We start from the raw sequence: 19596 nt of genomic DNA on the forward strand, positions 1-19596 counted from the left end.
TTGATACTTTTGTACACTGACAAATACAAGACGTTATTGTATTTGCGCAAGTGAAAAACTCAAATTTTAACAAATAAATTTTTTTGATGATTTCAGTACCAGAATAGTTGAATCGATACATAACTTCTGTCACAATTTAAGTCGGTGACCTCCATAAAGGTAAGGTAATACAGAAAATAAAATACTGAAGACAGATGCAGGTAATTGCTCCACAAATATTCTTTTATCTCTAATCTTTACCTTATCTCCCTGCCTGACCTGATAAAAAGCTAATGCCTGCTCCACAAGTGAAAAAGTTGAATTTAAATGTCATAATTAGTTTGTACCTCCACTAAAACCATCAAGAGTATTCATAATTATTTCACTATCTCATAGTACAGGACATCCAACTTGTCATAGTTTGACACTTATCATTAAATGTGCTGTCTTAACAAGTAACACTTAGGTTATGCATGTACTGTAATGCACAAGATATAAACTTTTATGAATTATAAAGACTACAGAGGAAAAGTTTCCTTTGTATGTATAATATCACATTGTATGCAAAATTATGACATTTCTTATAGGCTACTTACCAATATATTTACTCACTACAACAATTCATGTCGGGTACATATATTACAATCATTACCCAATTTTCCACTTTCACAGGGAATTGTGGCATCAGCCTAAGAAAAACAAAAGTACACACGTGTACCGGTACAGCAAATGAATGTTAGGTTAAAAAATTAAAACGTCAAAACATCACTCATCTGTTCATTGTATCATTCAGTCACAAATAAACAGTACCACACTTAAGGAGTCATCCACAATTCACTACACTGCTTTGCACGACCAGGTGTGCAGTCACACGAGGTTGAAAAGTGAATTGAATTGCCTCAATATACTCTTCGTTTTTGGGGCAAACAGTGGGGAAGTAATATAATGTTGGTATATAATGTCTAGCATTTATTTTTATCAAGCTAAATGTTTTGCCTTAGTTAAAATATCAGTGGTATTTTTTATTACTGTATGTTTCATTTGTCAATGTTTGCAAGTACAGTATGTTAAACTGTGCATTAGAGAATGTTTATGCCTCTGTGCATAAAGTTTTCCCATCATGTTTTTATGATAGTTGCATCCCTGCAACCCACAAAAACAAAAAAGCCAGACTTGACCCACCGAGGGCATGTTGGGTACGCTCGTGAGGCGCCCACCTCACTGTTCTTAGGTTGTTTTCCTCTTATCTCGGTGTGAACGAGTACAGTAGTCACCCTGGTAAGAAATGATTTCATGTTGTGTTATGTCCTATACCCTGTGTATTAATAAATGTTGTGTGCACACACACACTGTTGGTTTATTTAAGTCACGTAAATTCTAAATTGTGCCACTCGCCGAGTATTTTACCTCATGTTTGAGGTGTATCCCTAGAATTTACACGTATTCTACATTTTCATTTACAATCAACATACATGTACTGTAAGGAAGTGGGGAGGCTCTTGATTTTTATTATTGCATACAAGAATAAATTCCAATGTGCTTCCTCACAGTAACCCCAGGGAAGTAACCCTGAGCAAATGGCAGGGGGGAGTAACCCTGGGCAAATGGCAGGGGGAGTAACCCTGGGCAAATGGACGGACCGAAACGTCGTCGTCCCTTCACCTTCTAGTGTGTGGTCTGGTCAACATACTTTAGCCACGTTATTGTGACTCATCGCCTGCATATGGATGTGGTACAAACAAAAGTGCACATTTTTTCATTTGTGGATATTATTCGCAAGAAATTTGGTTAACTCAAGTGGGTGTAATCCCCACATGAATCTGATTACTGTACATAGACAAGACACTGGTCACACACACCCATTCCACTTACTCTCACACTTGCCTTGTCTGCCCAAGTTCCTGGTCTTCTCTGCTAACACACTAATATACTTCACCAGCCTATCATTATCCATTCAATATGCTCACTTCAATCTTATAGTAAGACTTTTGAACTATGCTTATAACTCATAACTTTTTGCAAATTCTAACACAATGCAAGCATCAGATTATCCATTTTAACATTTAATTCCCTATTTGCTCTTGTTCACGCCATACAATTGTCTTTGCAACTCTACACAAGTTAGCACTACCACTGCTAAATGCAACCCTCTAACCACATCTATTCGTACCTATATATATTTTTTTTAACTAGTATATTTATTGCATCACTTTCTTTCCTTGACTTACCTTTTTATCTAAACTTCACCTGCACAAATTTTCTTTAACTCAATCACACTTTCAGTACACTCGCCCCACAGCTCCTGAGCAATTGGGTGCAAGTTAGAGTCATGGACAGGAAATCTTGACTGGGCACCAATCCTTAACTGTTCACCACAGTTCACCCAGCAGTATTTGGGGACCTGGTTGTAAACAGATTGGCAGGTCATGTTCCAGAGAAAACTAGTAGGGTAAGACTTAACATGAGCTATAGGTGGGGAAAGCTCTAAGCCTGCTAACAGGATTCAAAACTCATTTTCTTGTCTGCAAATGTCACTTGCCTACCCAAAGTAGATAATGCTGCAAGTCTATGATTATGAGGCCCAAGTATATTTTACATTTTCAGAAGTTTTTCAGTGATATTTCTTTGATATTTAGCCTTAAAACATAGTTATGGTTACTAAAAATAACCAATAAACTAAACTAAAAATAAACTAAAAATTAAACAAACTATTTTAAATAAATCTTTAAAATCCATTTCAGATTTACAAATTTTACTGCAGTTATTTTGATGGCATTACTGGAAAGAACCAGACAGTCCTACAGTCCTCTTTGAGGACATTTCTAAATTAAAAAAAAAAAAAAAAAAAAAAAAAAAGCACCTGGCATTTTGATTTTCCTATACCCAAAAAATGTTATTGTCATAAAAAGTTACTCTAAAAGAGGTGCAAACATAAATGTAAAGCCTGCCAAGTTGCGTCATAATCTAAAAAAAAAAAAAAATTAAAACTCAAGTGAAAACAAACCGAAATGGAAACTCTAAAAGTTGTCGTTTTGAGATTTGAATTTTCCAGCCAATAATGCTGCATCAAATTTTCAACGATATCAGTTTTAATTATATAACTTACCTGGTACCGGTAATTTGTAAATACTTTCCAATGATTCACTTGTTAATCTGAATATATTTTATGTTTTCATAAGTGGAAAAAAAAAAAAATATACAAGTTGACAACTTTTTATTTATTTTCTTGTGACTAAAAAGCCAAAGTAAAATCATTAGAGTTGGCCGATTTCTTCAAACTCAAGTTGTAGCTAATAACCAAGGCCCCTTTACGACCAAAGTTCATTTACGTAAATTTATGGAGATAATAAAATAAATCTCTAAAGAATGGAGTAACTTAGGCTATTTCTACGCACATCTATTTAAGATCCCCAAAAAGGACTAAAGTCCATACATTACACAAATATTAATATTATGCATGTCACATTCCAATAGTAATCACATGGTATGCTGAGAGATCTCTTATTGATTATGCTGCACCTGTCATTTCTTGTTTTGGTGAAGGTAGACTAAAGAAGTTGGAGAAGGTACAAAATGAAGCTAATGAAAATATTCTTAGAATGCCCAAGAAAGACTATGATTGAGATAATGAGGATGGAATTCAACTTTCAGAGTACAGGTATTGGCCGCAATTCTGGTCATAATAGAGGTTAAAGTAGTCATCGGCATAGGGCTGAACTTCAGAGATAGTGTATTTTCTTTCATTCATTTTATTCTAACATTCCTATATTCATAGGTGTTATGTATACTCTATTATAAATACAGAGTGGAACATCGGCAATCAAACAATTGCTTCCAGACGGCCATTCACGTACCGATCTGTTCAAGTACCGCATAATTTTTCCCACAGGAATACAGTAATGTAAATTGGATTAATCTGTTCAAGATTGGAACAAATACACACATGAATATAATAAATTAATTCAATAAATGCAAACATCCTCATTTTAATTACACCTTAGTCGAGCATGGCCCTAGGTCAGACTCAGGAAGTAGAAAAACTCCCAGAACTCTCTTCGTCTCCAGGAAGTTGATGCGAATTGATGGTGTATATGGAAGGTGACGAGGAAGAGGAGGAGAAGTTATTGTTTGGCAGGCAGGGGAGTTATGAATACTACAGGTAATTGTGCTTCTGAGGTTCACTTTTGTTTCTATCTTTTTTTTTTATTTCCCTTTAGTGACTCACCAGATGCTTTTCTTACAAGAAACTTGTCCAATGATATTTGAGGAAAGAACACACAGGCACCACTTTCACATTTTGCTATGCGTTCTTTTTTTCACCTCTATCATAGTTCTAACTAACTTTCTTTTCACTTGGCTCTTATTGTCTTAGGTGCCATAGTGGCTTATATACACTAAGAATATAACAAATATCCACAAAAACATGAGAAAGTCTGCAGAGAAGTTTAGTGGGGTATACACCGAACAACAGCTACTAGGAACTAACTGGACTGTTACATATGTTTATGTTCGAGTGTCGAGCAAACGGTTGACTACCGAGCACAAACAGCATTTGAGTGTCAAATTTTTCAAGCTGGGAGCCATTCGAGTACCGAGGTTCCTCTCTACTCCTTTGTTTTTGTATATCTTCTCAAGAGAATTCATTTACATTGACAATTTATAGTTATAACCCAACAAATACTGTAACCTAGAAAACTTAAAATGTTTATGATCATTTTCACATTGCTGAGAAGCATGTGAGCAGCCCAATTAGCTTAGATCAGGAACATTTGGGGAAGGCTGGACTGCCAAAGTAATAATATATTAAAACAATTTTGTTAATTTCCCTGCTTTCCATTGGTAGAAATTAAGACTGCAGAGAAGAAAACAGCCAGAATATCTCATAACTCACTTTGTCTAGCTGAGGCCTCAGGACAAGCTTATCTCTGCATATCACTTGTGTGGATTCCTGGTCATCGTCATCGTCATCATCCGTCTCTTCACTGTGCCTCCCATACTCTTTTGCAAGTCGTTGCCGACCAAACTAGAAAATAAACAATACTTCATGTATTCTAAAAAACGTATCCTGGAAAAATACAATACAAAATCTATAAGAGAGTAATAAAACACAGTTAATGATACAAATGCATACCCAGTGGGATGTGTCCCAGTGTGATTCTGTACATCAAAGCAAGCTCCTCACCTGGTAAGCCCCTTCCCCAGGGTGACCAATTCCGGCAAAGCCACACTCCCAGGGTCACCCTACCCGGCAAAGCCCCTCCCCCCAACCTGGGTCACCCCTCACGGCAAAGCCAATCCCCCCCCCCTCCCCAGGGTTACATCTGGCAAAGCCACCACTTCCCCTTAGTGTCACCCCTCCCAACAAACCTTCCCCCTTTAGTGTCAACCCTTCTGGAAAAGCCCTCCAAGGCACACACTTATAACTTTTATCAAGAGAGACAACAACGGCACTTTCCTGCACTGTGGGAGATTACACCCTTTCCAATTTTAATCCCTTCCATTTCACCTAACAAACAAATTAGAGATCGGCCCAAGCATCACCTTGAAGCAAAGCTCAACGTCGTAAGCCATATCGATGCTCTGTCAACGGAGCATTCTCTCTAAAATCATATACACTGATGGTTCCCTACACAGCCCCACGAGTGCAGCTGGAAGTGCAGTTGTCGTGACAATGGGCGATGGCTTATATTTTGAGTGGGGAGTCCGTATAAACAAGTGGCCCTCAACCCTTCAGACCAAACTATTTGCCTTGCTTCTTGCACTGAAATGTGTACAAGTTTCCAAACTTGATACATTAATTGTAAGTGACTTTTTATCACCTTTAAATGCTCTCAACTCTTTAAGACAACTGTAACATGTTCGTGTCTGAAGCTAGACACAAATACAGCAAAATTATTAATGATGGTAACAGTTCATTTCTTGTGGAATCCATCTTATGTTGGCCTCCAAATGCATGACAAGAGCTGATGAGTTAGCCAAAGAATCTGCCTTTAAAGGAGAAATTAAGTATAACCTTGGATTGCCAATAAGCAGTCCGAGAGCTACAGTACACCAAGAATTTCAACAAAATCTTGAACTGAGGCAAACTGAAATCGACACCAGTAATTCCATTTTCATCATACTATCATGCAGGCAGAGCCACACATCTATGGACCATCCAGTAAAATCAGCAGACTTCTAGATGTTACTACTTCTCGGCTCAGACTCTGTTATACGTATCTCTGGTAATTTTCATTATCTGCTGATGTGGAACTGACCAAATGTAAACTGTCAAAATTATTCGTGCGAAAAGATCCGTGAATTCAGATATTTTAAAACCAATGTTCAAGAGATGTGTAAATATTTTATTCAAAATGACCTGCCACCAGAAATCTTAGTCAAATATCCCAGTTTACTAACCGTAGGTAGTAACAGTGATCGTAACCAATCCACCACTGCTCACTGGATGGGGGGTGGTGTGCGGGTTAAACATATCAATTGTGACACTAGCTCTCCACATATGTCAGCTGCTTAATTTAGAAACTGTACTTGTGGTTGGTCTCGAGCCCATTGACGTGATGATGTGCATTGAATTTTGTAACTAGCTCATCAAGATTGTAACTTGCTTAGCCAAATGAATTGTGGGGTTCAGTCATTGAGCCCATTATGCGCCTCTAACCCTTTGCACTACTGCGCACAAGATGGGTCTCTTGTGCATAATAAATGAACTAAACTAAAAAGGCACACTTTTCCCCTGATCAATTATGCAATTTGAAAAATTCCACCTTACTCCATTCCTCTTCTCTCTGATCCTCCTACCAATCCTGCCTGGGAAATGATGCAACATACACCAGAACTTGATCATTCTATACGGGGAAATTATTCACATTAGGATTGCCGTATTTTGTGTACTGCATTTATTTTATGCATCTAATAAGTAGCCTCAAACTCATTCCAATTGTGTAATTAATAAAAAATAAGTAGCCATTTCATTTTTAAATAAAATTGTCCAAGTACTGTAACTAAAAACCAGAGTGTGTAAATGCCAAAGTGTAGTTACAGGATAGAGCTACACTCGTGGTGTTCTGTCTTTCCAGCACACTCATATGACACATTAAAACTGCTGACTGTTTTGGCATCCACCACCACTAGTTCCATCTGTCTACCACTGTTTGCAAAAGAAAACTGTCTAATCTGTTTTGACACCTTTGCTTCATTATATTGAATCTATGATATTGAAGTTCCAGGTTTCAGAAATTTGTCAATTTTGTAGATTCCTGTTATAATTTTGTATGTAGTGATCATACTGCCTTTTCTATCTTCAAGTTTTGGCATACAATACCTCTAGCCTCTCCTCATAGCTTTTTTTTTTGTTTGTACAGTTTCAGAAGCTATTTAGTAGCATGTCTTGGCACCTTTTTCAAGTTTATTCATGCGTTTCTTGAGACATGGGTATCATATACCTGCTGCATAATCCAATTTTAGTCTCACGAGTGTCAAGAACAATTTCTTTAGTATTTCACCATTAATGAACAGTATTTAAAAGCGATTCTGAAAATATTTCATTTCATTTATGTACTTTCATGTTACCAGAATTGCACATTTTTGCCATCCCCTGCTGTCACAATATTACAATAGCATGTCACAATATTACAATAGCATGTCACAATATTACAATAGCATGTCACAATATTACAATAGCATGCAGATTGTGTGTACATTTCCAAACATTACTGACACATCACCAATTACAAGAGAACACAAATTGCTAAACATAAGGTATCCTGAAAAATAATACTATATACACAACAATTATAGTACATACTACATACAATTGCTTTAAGACCATGCACAGTCTAGTTGAGAACTAGTTGAGGCTCTGAAAATATTAACAGCGATGTGACCACCCCAATGCCCACCAGCACACTTGGACCCGCTTCCCCCGGAAATAATGAGACTGGAATGGGTGTCAGTTTCTTCTCACAAAAGACAATGTTCACACCCCCTATCCCATGAAAGAGGGAAACTAGACATATTCCTACATTACAAGCCAATTATTTAGAGCAAGGTTGTACTGTACTAAGTTAGAGAAACCCCTCCCATCATCTCTCTCTCTAGTCCACCTCTATTAACCGTCATTTGCTGTGCTCAAATCCATAAATGTTATGAATCCCTAACAATCTTTTCTTCAAGCTGTCTCTCTGCCAATATTTGATAGATACTCATTCACCACAGAAGCCACTTTGTTAATTACTGATTAATTGACCCCTTTTCCTGTACTCTTCCAATGACAATCCTACCTTAAACTTTGCTAGTAACATTTAGTATACTAATGTTAACACACAAATATGGATATCGTATTTCAGAAATTAAATAAACCTAGAGGAAACTACTATACTTCCATGGTTACATTACATATATGGTCATTATAAATATATAAAAATGGTGAAGCAAATAACACTTAATTGTAGCATGTATTACAGTTGTTTTCTTATAATACAGTAAATAATTCAGGAATTAGATGGCAAAAATATTTAAAATAATCTTTTATAATTTTGTTTAACTAGCTGGCATTACCACAACTTCAGTACTACAAAGCACAAAGATAATTTTTCTAATGTTTGAGAGGATCCAATACAGAACCACTCTTCAGGTCCAAGAGATATTAACAGATAAATAACATGTCGAGTACCTAGTCAACAATGGTATTAACATTGTTGTCCATTCAGTATATATATACATAATTAAACCACCACCAAAACACCAATCACCAAATACCCAGAAGCAAGGTGTTATCCAGAAAATCAATTGAAATTTCAAGTGCAACCTGGAATAAACTAGAAGAGTCCCATCTACTGTTATATTGTAATTTTAATTACAATACAATACAGCATAATAAACGCTTTGTACTGCACTTCAAAATATGAACCTTAATCAGTTTTAGGCTATATTGCATTATGTTACATTTACCTTCTTTTCCAGGTCTTTTTAACTTTTGACAATACAGCATTGCAATTGCTCTTGGCTGCCGACTGGAACGCTACACAACCAATTTCTCCCCTACAAGTCACTCATGTGGGACTAAAATTTTAGTGGAATGGCAAAAACATTTAAAGCTTGCAGCATATTCTTAGTTCTCATTTGTTTAAATTTACTCAAACATCTATGCCCCTTTATCAATGGCTTAAGTACCATTTTTCCTTTATAAATGTAATTATAATACAGTATTGTACTGTACTGTACTTTTAAACCATTTCCAGGGCAATAATCTTGAAATATTGCAAATTTCACAATATAATTGGTATAGCTCCCCACCACAAAATAGCAACATTCGCACACAAATGGCTGGGGTAATTAAAGAGAACCAGGGTTGAGGTCTTTTTCAAATCTTCCGATGACATTACTTATTTATTCAAGGATTTACCATTTAATTATTAACAATACAGAGAACAGTTATTCACTATTAGACAAGTGTAGTTAAAAAGCCGTAGAGAATTCTGATCTGATAGTGGTTTTTGTTATCCTTCTACAGATCATTAACTTTGCTGGTCTGGATAAAGTTTGAAAGATGATTTATAAACTGCAACCTTTAAATATTGACCATTTTTCAGTTTTTACTGGTGTTGCAAGTCTTGCTATGTTAAGCTAGACCATTTCAGAAAAGTGATAGCTATTTAATATGACCAAGTCTATGTCGGACAGACACCAGAAGACTCGGGATAATATTGTATACCCGTGGAAACAACCTACCAAAGCCATAAAGGCGAAAACAAAACACTGTCTCCACGACAGACATGGGATACTGACTATCAGATAAATTTACAATAGTATAGTTTTTAACCCTTTGAAGAGATGCTTTAATTAACATTTTATAAACAAATCACACTTTTCACTTAAGCATCAGAGGTCATTTGTCAGTTTAACATGGTATATTTAATGTAATCGTTATTAACTGTATTTGGTAACCATAGTAACACTCCATTCATACTAATTTTATTTGGACAACCCAAAAAAGTGCAGTTCACCACAGACCACCTCTGCTCAATGCAGAAAGATGAAAGGCCTAGATTGTAAGCCAAGATGTGGGCCCAGCTCCACAAATGCCTCCCATGGCCTTACACGACCTGTCATTTCAGACATTCAAAACTCAAAAGGTTGTATTTTCCTCACCCCATAAATTTAATTAAAATTACTGAACATTCTTCTATCATGTCATTATAAAATGGAAGTAACATTTTGCCCAAGGATTTTACTGGAAGCAAACCCATGAAAAATAAACATGTAATTATGAATATTGAGCAGAAAGAGTTTATCGAGATAGTGAAAAATGGTATCCCTAGGAGTTTCACGCACACTGAATTTTGGGACAGTACTGTAACTGCAATCGTCTTTCTGATGACTAACTTGGCCGACAATTAACTTTCAAATGATACTTGCACAAAGACAACTTATTTCTGGATAACACCTACCAAATACCAAAATACAGGCAAGACAAACAAATTTACAAAATACCTTTTTTACAAGTATCCTGTTGCCATCCTGGAAATTAAATAAATCTTGATAAATTAAACTAATACAATTCCTAGATTTTTAAGCACTAATAACAGTGTTGAACAAGACATTTCCAAACATTAAACATGACAAAACTAATTGTTTATCAGCAAAACATGATAAAATTATAGCATAGCAATGTAATTTGTAGCTGTACAATAAAAATAAAATAAAATTCACAAGACCAACATAAAAGCTGTGTGTAAAGCTGAATTTTTGTGTTTTAATGCGTTAAACATTACAAAGTTGTATAATAATTTTACTGCATAGTGATCTTACAAATTTGAACTGCAGTATTCCATGCCAGACACCTTCAATTACTGTATATATATATTTTTTTTAATTTAAAAGTCACAAAATTCAGCATTTTTATATTATTGTTTGTCAAAATAATTGAATACTGTACATAAAACAGTATGTTTTCACATATTAAAATGCAGTGTAATATCAAAGTATAATAAAAATTTATTTTACACATTCATAAGAAGCCCGTGCTTATCCTCGTAAATTGTACGATTACTTAAATATTTCAGACTGATCATTTTCTTTCACTGGCTTTGCCATCACAACAGTTCTGAAAATAAACATTACTGTACTTTCAGCTTTGTTTATTTCACAAGTCCTAGTGCCTTCAGTTTAAGACATTTACACAAGACTTAAGATATTTACTGAAAAAGCTTTACAAATTACAGTACAGTATTATAATTCAGTTAAAAAATAATACACAAGAGCAATAGTTTTAGTTTCGTTACAATTTTAATGGCATTGCTAAATTATTCAAACGGTAACATTTATGTAGCATTTAGTAAGCTTGAATAAAAAATATGATTACAAATTTCTTAGTGCTTGTAATAAATTTGGTGAATAGTAAAAACCTTGACCAGAATAAAGAATATAAATACAATATACAGTAATAAAGGGATAGGCCAGGCTTCCAATGCATTGTTTATTCATGACAAATTAGTCATCATTCAAATGATTGGCTAAAGTTCTCAATTACTTTATGTAAATTATGCAAATATTACCGAAATAAAAAACTTTTCTAAAAAATAGTAAACAATATTAACCAAGTCCATGACCAGGCCTATACAGTATAAGTAAGTTTCATAACTGGCATGTAATTATCAACAGAAAGCAGGAAGCCTGTATTAATAAAATATATCACTTCAATATGCAACTCAAAAATATTGAAATAGAACACTATTCAAAATGTCAATAAAAGAGCAGTGCATATGGTTATTTGCAGTACTGTATATGAAACTTTAATTATCATTATTAATTTTTATTTATGTAAAAATACATACATACATAGGACACAGAAGAATGTAGACTTTATAGGCAAGCCACAATTTATGCCAATAGGATTTACTGTATGCCTACAGCCACTAATGTGCAGCATTTCCAACATGTGGAAAAAAATTAAACTACATAATTTAAAACCAACATCAAAAGCAATTATTGAATTAAGATAAAAAAATGACAATTATTACAGTGGCTGGAACAGCAAAACTTGCAACAGAACAGTAATTTTTACAAAATAAACAAATAAATTTTGTTATTACATTTTTACACGGCACCTACCTGTTTACTACCCGTGGTTGATTTTGAGGAACAACTTTCCCTGCAGCCCTGTGTCTGACTAGGTCTCCTCGTTGATAGTCTGATCAATCATGCTGTTTGATGCAGCTGCTCGCAGCCTGGTTGATCAGGTATCCTTTGAAGGTGTGTGTCGAGTTCTCTTTTGAACACTACAAGAGGTCAGGTCTGTCATTTATGCCCCGTATGTGTAGGGACAGTGTGTTTAAAAGTCTTGGGCCTTTGATGTTGATTAAGTTCTCTCTCGGCATGACTACTGCAACTCTGCTTTTCAGTGGAGCTATTTTGCACATCCTGCCATGCTTTCTGGTCTTGTGTGGTTATTTGTGTGTGCAGATTTAAAACCAGTCCTCCTAATAATTTACAAGTAAATTATTATGTGTGTGTTTCGGGGGTTCACTGAAAAATGAATCGTACTTTAACCTCAGTACTTCACTAATTTCTTTTCTACCATCTGTGAAAGTTCCATCACCCTTGTGCAACGGCTCAATGCAGGTTGTAGTTTTGTTCTAGATTTTACATAGAAAAAAAAAAAGTGTTTTGGATTCCTATTTCACTTATGGATCTGAGTAACATGTATTTGTAATCATTAAATTCCTATTCAGTTCATCATTGTTTGTAAAAATAAAATCCAAGGCATTTTCTTTCCTAGTTGGATCTACTATTTGCTGGTTTAAGGCTCATCTGTGTGTTACTTCGCTTAAACTGCTTCCAGGGATTCTCTCTGACATAACCATTTGGCACATTTTCCATTTTAGGTGCCGTAAGTTGAAGTCGCTAAGCAAGATGGTGCTTGGGACAGGGTTTGAGGTTTTCTAAGTACAGTACTTATTCTGTTTTTGTAAGTCGGTCTTTAAGTAATTATCAAAAGGCGGCACCAGGCCAGGGAGACTATGTAGTACCATCAAAGTTGCAGGATATTCAAGAGTCACTCAATATCACTAAGGATGCCAATACTAGAGCAAAAGAGCACAAGGCTAGCGATATTAAAGTTATCCGATTCGCCAAGGATTCTATCGAGGGACAAGTGACAGCAAGGGACAGTTGGGAAGCAAGACTTTTGCACATCATGGAAGCCACCCCATTCAACAAGGATATGCATAACCATAAGAGAGAATGCAGGTTAGACAATAAGGAGCAGGGCAGTGCTCCATTAAGTGCCCACGAGTTAAACGTGTATGAACAATACGTAGCCTAGTCAGCCGTTTTCCACTGCTGGGTACAGTGGTAGGAGGAAGGCCAAAGGGACATGTTACCCTTAAGAGCATGCAGTTTGTTACCAGTAAAAAAAAAAACGATGATCTGAGCACGAATTGAGGAATGACTGACTGGGTAGAAATCGTAATAATGAATGCCTTTGTGGGAAATTGGACAAGTGTGGATAGCTTCCTTAGCAGCAGCGTCTGCATGCTCATTTAAGGAAATGCCAATGTGGCTGGGAACTCAACAAAACTTGACTGTCTTAAATCTGCTGGAGATAAACTGCCAATGTTGAATTTTGACTACCACAGGATGGATAGGATTAAATGACTTTAGAGCCATGAGGGCATTGTGAGAGTCAAGTACATCAACAAAGAAAGATTGACAGCGAGAAAGCAGTTGATGAGGAGGATGCAAAACTGCATAGTTCTGCCGTAAAGATGCTAGTCTCCGGAGGCTGGCGACACATATAGATGTAGTCGGGAAATACAACGGAGTAGCCAAAACTGTTGGTAGACTTAGATCAATCTGTGAAGCTGGCAATGGAGCGGAAGTGTGAAAAAAAAAGTGTGTGCAAGGTAAAGGTGTTTCAGAACTGTAGGAAGGGTAGAAGCCTTTGCTATGTGGGTCAAGTATATATATAACATTATTCACCCAAATATCCAGTGATAATAGTCTTAAAAGTATCAGTGGGAAACAAAGCTTTATATTCTAAAAGACAAGGTATTAAATTAAAAGTAAAGACTAAGTGGGTAAGAATATTGGAACAGCAAGGTTCAGGAGGTTCAGGATTCCTTTTCCCTTTGATCATGAATTATTATATTATGGCCAATACAAATGCAGGCTAAAAAAAATTCACATTTACAATTCTGATATGAAGGTGAATGGGAAACCATGAGCAGGAGCACATCCGAATAGTAAATTTCCCAGTTTCATCAACCAATTCACTGGAGTCTGTCGAGCAATATTGAATTTCTGTAACCAAAGAATTGAGGGGATTACCATAAGAGATTTGATATCCATCAAAGCATGTTTAGACTAGAATAAGAAACATTAGTAATACAGTAATATAAGACAGGTACTAGTATAAACGTCTGAAAAACAAACGCAATCACAGTCTAGTGGTAAAAATGCTTGTTTGAGGAAAGTTGATGTACCATGTGGCAGAGAAATAGATGTCGAGCCATTTATAAAATGTCAAGTTAATACGAATGTGCACCCAACACGTTAATGGAAAAGTTTTTTGTTACCCAAATTGTGAAATCATGGCTCGCAGCCCAACTGGTGATAATATTTATTTCCTGTTTAGAGGGCTCTTCTATCCCTAAGGAAATCACCATTGCAAGTTAAAATCAATATACTGAATAGTACTGAATAAACTAATTGAAAAGGTAATAGATGAAAACCATTTGACTATGCAATGCAACAGTGGCTTAATTAAGGAAATGCTGTATGACCCCATGCTGCAATACCTAACTTCCGTTCATGTGCCTAAAAAAAAAATGTTTCTTAGTCATGTAATGTTTATTTGAACAAATATATATTTATCTTGGCAGTCTAGAGTTACTATGGTCAGATTCATGAAGAGGCCAATTTGCTCTGTCCATTTGCTATCAGGTAGAACCTGGCACCAGTGGGGTCATTTGTTGTATGAATTTCAACTGGGAAGTGACCACTACATTGAATTTCAACTGGGAGTCATTGATCAATCCAGTGGCTTGGTGGGTATCATTTTAAGACACTAGCACCCCCCCCCCCACCCCCCCTCCCCAATCCCAATCCCAATCCCAATCCCAATGTCCCTATCTGGTGAAGACCTTAAATTAAGAGAACTAAAAATTTCCAATTAATTGTAGTTCTCTGAGTGAGAGAGCTTCCAATACATGACAGTTAACAAGATCAATTGATGTCTTAGCACATCAAGGGACAACTTGACAGCTGTGTACCTTACAGGCTGACCAAGTTAAAAAAAAAAAAAAAAAAAAAAAAAAAAAAAAAAAAAAAGGCATCTTCAATTTGTTTTAAATCTTGTCATTGAGAGTTCTTGCAACTCTGAATACAAAGGTGTTGCAAGTAGCAGGTCATCCAAGAACTCTTAGACACTTATCACCTAGAAGTTATCAACCTTGTCCTTGGTTATTACAGGAGGAGGCAGGAACCCTCCCATCACTATAAACCCCCCCCATGAAGTATACAGAGGGGAGCCGTGTGCGCACCAGTGTCTGAGCATGGATGTAAACACAGGGATAAACTGGCACTGGGTTGACAATGTGGAATTCATTAGCTTCATTACCTGACAGAACAGGACAAATTTTGATGGATTTAAGTTAGTCAAGGATTTAAGACTTACTTCACTACATTTTTTATACAGTATTTGGGGGATAGACTTGAGGAGGAAGCACAGTTGCTTGACCAGCAGAATACCCTGCTGACATAGCTACCTAGGTTTCCAATATTGGACAAGGCCTTTGTCCCTCATATTTACACACAAGGTACAATGGGTTGTGAAAGCACCTATGTTGGTGATTAAGTGATACAGTATTGTATAATCTTTCAAAAATGTTAACATGCACAATATTTTAGGGACATTTAATACTCTCCTATGCTAAAGATAATTATTTTTCCATATACTGTACTGTATCTTTTGCAGTCCTGGGGGCAGCTACAGATATCCACTCCTGATAATGAGAGCAGAGATGTTCCAAGTACTGTAGTAAGACCCCCGTGTGTTTGGGCTGGCTACACCAGATGTGCCACACCACATTTAGCCCTCCAATAAGTGGCACGAGTGGCACTGGGGGGGGCAAGAGTGGCATTGGGGGGGCATGAGTGGCACAGGGGGGGGGGGGCAAGAGTGGCACTGGGGGGGGCATGAGTGGCACTGGGGGGAAGCACGAGTGGCACTGGGGGGAAGCACGAGTGGCACTGGGGGGGCACGAGTGGCACTGGGGGGCCACGAGTGGCACTGGGGGGCCACGAGTGGCACTGGGGGGCCACGAGTGGCACTGGGGGGCCACGAGTGGCACTGGGGGGCCACGAGTGGCACTGGGGGGCCACGAGTGGCACTGGGGGGCCACGAGTGGCACTGGGGGGCCACGAGTGGCACTGGGGGGCCACGAGTGGCACTGGGGGGCCACGAGTGGCACTGGGGGGCCACGAGTGGCACTGGGGGGGGGCCACGAGTGGCACTGGGGGGGGGCCACGAGTGGCACTGGGGGGCCACGAGTGGCACTGGGGGGGGCCACGAGTGGCACTGGGGGGGCCACGAGTGGCACTGGGGGGGGCACGAGTGGCACTGGGGGGGGGCACGAGTGGCACTGGGGGGGGCACGAGTGGCACTGGGGGGGGCAAGAGTGGCACTGGGGGGGGGGGGTAAGAGTGGCACTGGGGGGGGGGGCAAGAGTGGCACTGGGGGGGGGCAAGAGTGGCACTGGGGGGGGCAAGAGTGGCACTGGGGGGGGCAAGAGTGGCACTGGGGGGGCAAGAGTGGCACTGGGGGGGAGCAAGAGTGGCACTGGGGGGGAGCAAGAGTGGCACTGGGGGGGAGCAAGAGTGGCACTGGGGGGGAAGCACGAGTGGCACTGGGGGGGAAGCACGAGTGGCACTGGGGGGGAAGCACGAGTGGCACTGGGGGGGAAGCACGAGTGGCACTGGGGGGAAGCACGAGTGGCACTGGGGGGGAAGCACGAGTGGCACTGGGGGGGAAGCATGAGTGGCACTGGGGGTAAGCATGAGTGGCACTGGGGGCACGATTGGCACTGGGGGAGGCACGATTGGCACTGGGGGGGGCACAAGTGGCACTGGGGGGGGGCACGAGTGGCACTGGGGGGCACGAGTGGCACTGGGGAGGGGGGGCACAAGTGGCACTGGGGAGGGGGGGCACAAGTGGCACTGGGGAGGGGGGGGGCACAAGTGGCACTGGGGAGGGGGAGGCACAAGTGGCACTGGGGAGGGGGGCACGAGTGGCACTGGGGAGGGGGGCACGAGTGGCACTGGGGAGGGGGGCACGAGTGGCACTGGGGAGGGGGGCACGAGTGGCACTGGGGAGGGGGGCACGAGTGGCACTGGGGAGGGGGGCACGAGTGGCACTGGGGAGGGGGGCACGAGTGGCACTGGGGAGGGGGGGCACGAGTGGCACTGGGGAGGGGGGCACAAGTGGCACTGGGGAGGGGGGCACAAGTGGCACTGGGGAGGGGGGCACGAGTGGCACTGGGGAGGGGGGGCACGAGTGGCACTGGGGAGGGGGGGCACGAGTGGCACTGGGGAGGGGGGGCACAAGTGGCACTGGGGAGGGGGGGCACAGTGTCATGAGGACAGTGATACGTGTATGTCACAAACATGTGCCACAAGTCATGACTCATTGTAGGTGGGGGAGGGGGGGGAGAGGCCCCCAGGTCACACCTGTCGCCACCACCACCCAGGGGGAGGGGGGAGAGGCCCCCAGGTCACCACCATCACCCAGGGGAAGGGGGAGCAGCCCCCCAGGTCACCACCATCACCCAGGGGAACGGGGAGCAGCCCCCAGGTCACCACCATCACCCAGGGGAAGGGGGAGCAGCCCCCAGGTCACCACCATCACCCAGGGGAAGGGGGAGCAGCCCCCAGGTCACCACCATCACCCAGGGGAAGGGGGAGCAGCCCCCAGGTCACCACCATCACCCAGGGGAAGGGGGAGCAGCCCCCCAGGTCACCATCATCACCCAGGGGAAGGGGGGAGCAGCCCCAGGTCACCACCATCACCCAGGGGAAGGGGGAGCAGCCCCCCAGGTCACCACCATCACCCAGGGGAAGGGAGAGCAGCCCCCCAGGTCACCACCATCACCCACAGGGTGGTGACGGGGGAGGCCACGAAAACACTCACCTCAAACACCTTCAGCAGAAACTGGACGTATTTCTGGCGCAGCCCCAGCGACTTGCCGAGGCTGGCCAGCACCAGCACCGTCACCAGGACCACCAGGAAGGGCGTGAGGAGCACAGTGAGGGCGAGCGTGGCGAGGGCGTCCAGGAGCGCCATGGCGTGTGGACGTGTGTGTGGCGAGGGTCTCACTGCTCGCCTCTTGCTCCTCACACCTCCCACCACCACCTGCTGCCTCCGCTAACCTTCACCACTAACGCTAACTCCTCTCTCAACAAGGCTAACTCCTCTTTAAACACCGCTAACTCCTCTCTAAACAACGCTAACTCCTCTTTAAACACCGCTAGCTCCTCTCTAAACAACGCTAACTCCTCTTTAAACACCGCTTACTCCTCTCTAAACAACGCTAACTCCTCTTTAAACACCGCTAACTCCTCTCTAAACAACGCTAACTCCTCTCTAAACAACGCTAACTTCTCTCTAAACAACGCGAACTCCTCTCTAAACAACGCTAACTCCTCTCTAAACATCGTTAACTCCTCTCTAAACAACGCTAACTCCTCTCTAAACAACGCTAACTCCTCTCTAAACAACGCTAACTCTTCTATAAACATCGCTAACTCCTCTCTAAACAACGCTAACTTTTCTCTAAACAACGCTAACTCCTCTCTAAACAACGCTAACTTTTCTCTAAACAACGCTAACTCCTCTCTAAATATCGCTAACTCCTCTCTAAACATCGCTAACTCCTCTCTCAACATCGTTAATTCCTTTCAAAACATCGCTAACTCCTCTCTGAACATCGCTAACTCCTCTCTAAACATCACTAACTCCTCTCTAAACATCGCTAACTCCTCTCTAAACATCATTAACTCCTCTCTAACATCTCTCTAAACATCGCTAACTCCTCTCTAAACATCGCTAACTCCTCTAAACATTTTATTTATATTTATTTTATTTATTTATATACAAGAAGGTTTAACTCCTCTTTTTCTTCTATCTTCTAGTTTTGGCATATTTAATGCCTCTAACCTCTCCTCATAGCTCTTGCCCTTCAGTTCTGAGAGCCACTTAGTAGCATGTCTTTGCACCTTTTCCAGTTTGTTGATGTTCTTAAGATATGGGCACCACACAACCGCTGCATATTCCAGCTTTGGTCTAACAAAAGTAATGAACAATTTATTTAGTATTTCGCCATCCATGTATTTAAAATCAATTCTGAAGTTAGAAAGCGTGACATAGGCTCCTCGCACAACATTCTTTAAGTGGTCCTCAGGTTCAAGTTCAAGTTCAAGTATGTTTATTGAGACAAGAATGAAATACATCTCAAAGTGATAGAGTAGCTTAGGCTATTTCTACCCCCCAGGGTCCTCAGGTGATAGTTTTCTATCTAGAACCACCCCTAGATCTCTTCTTTATCAAAAGTCTTTAAAGAT

At 40.4% G+C, this 19596-nt stretch overlaps 1 protein-coding gene across 5 annotated transcripts in view; it reads right to left on the reverse strand.

Moving 5' to 3' along the window:
- Positions 1-18579, reverse strand: part of Gpat4 (Glycerol-3-phosphate acyltransferase 4) — a 37991-nt gene extending 19412 nt beyond the window's left edge. For 2 of the 5 annotated variants that reach the window (XM_045725831.2, XM_045725830.2), the window contains exons 1-3: positions 18167-18399; positions 10471-10497; positions 4871-5002 (exon numbers count right to left, since the gene is read on the reverse strand). In XM_045725831.2, the coding sequence (XP_045581787.1) occupies positions 4871-5002; positions 10471-10497; positions 18167-18319 (312 nt within the window). In that variant the 5' untranslated portion in view covers positions 18320-18399. Of the gene's footprint in view, positions 1-4870; positions 5003-10470; positions 10498-18166 lie in introns of all 5 variants that reach the window. The other 3 variants (XM_045725828.2, XM_045725829.2, XM_069300799.1) reach the window with 3 other exon arrangements.
- Positions 18580-19596: the final 1017 nt, after the last annotated feature.

The sequence above is a fragment of the Procambarus clarkii genome, chromosome 44, assembly GCF_040958095.1.
Source record: "Procambarus clarkii isolate CNS0578487 chromosome 44, FALCON_Pclarkii_2.0, whole genome shotgun sequence".
Classification (NCBI taxonomy): Eukaryota; Metazoa; Arthropoda; class Malacostraca; order Decapoda; family Cambaridae; genus Procambarus; species Procambarus clarkii.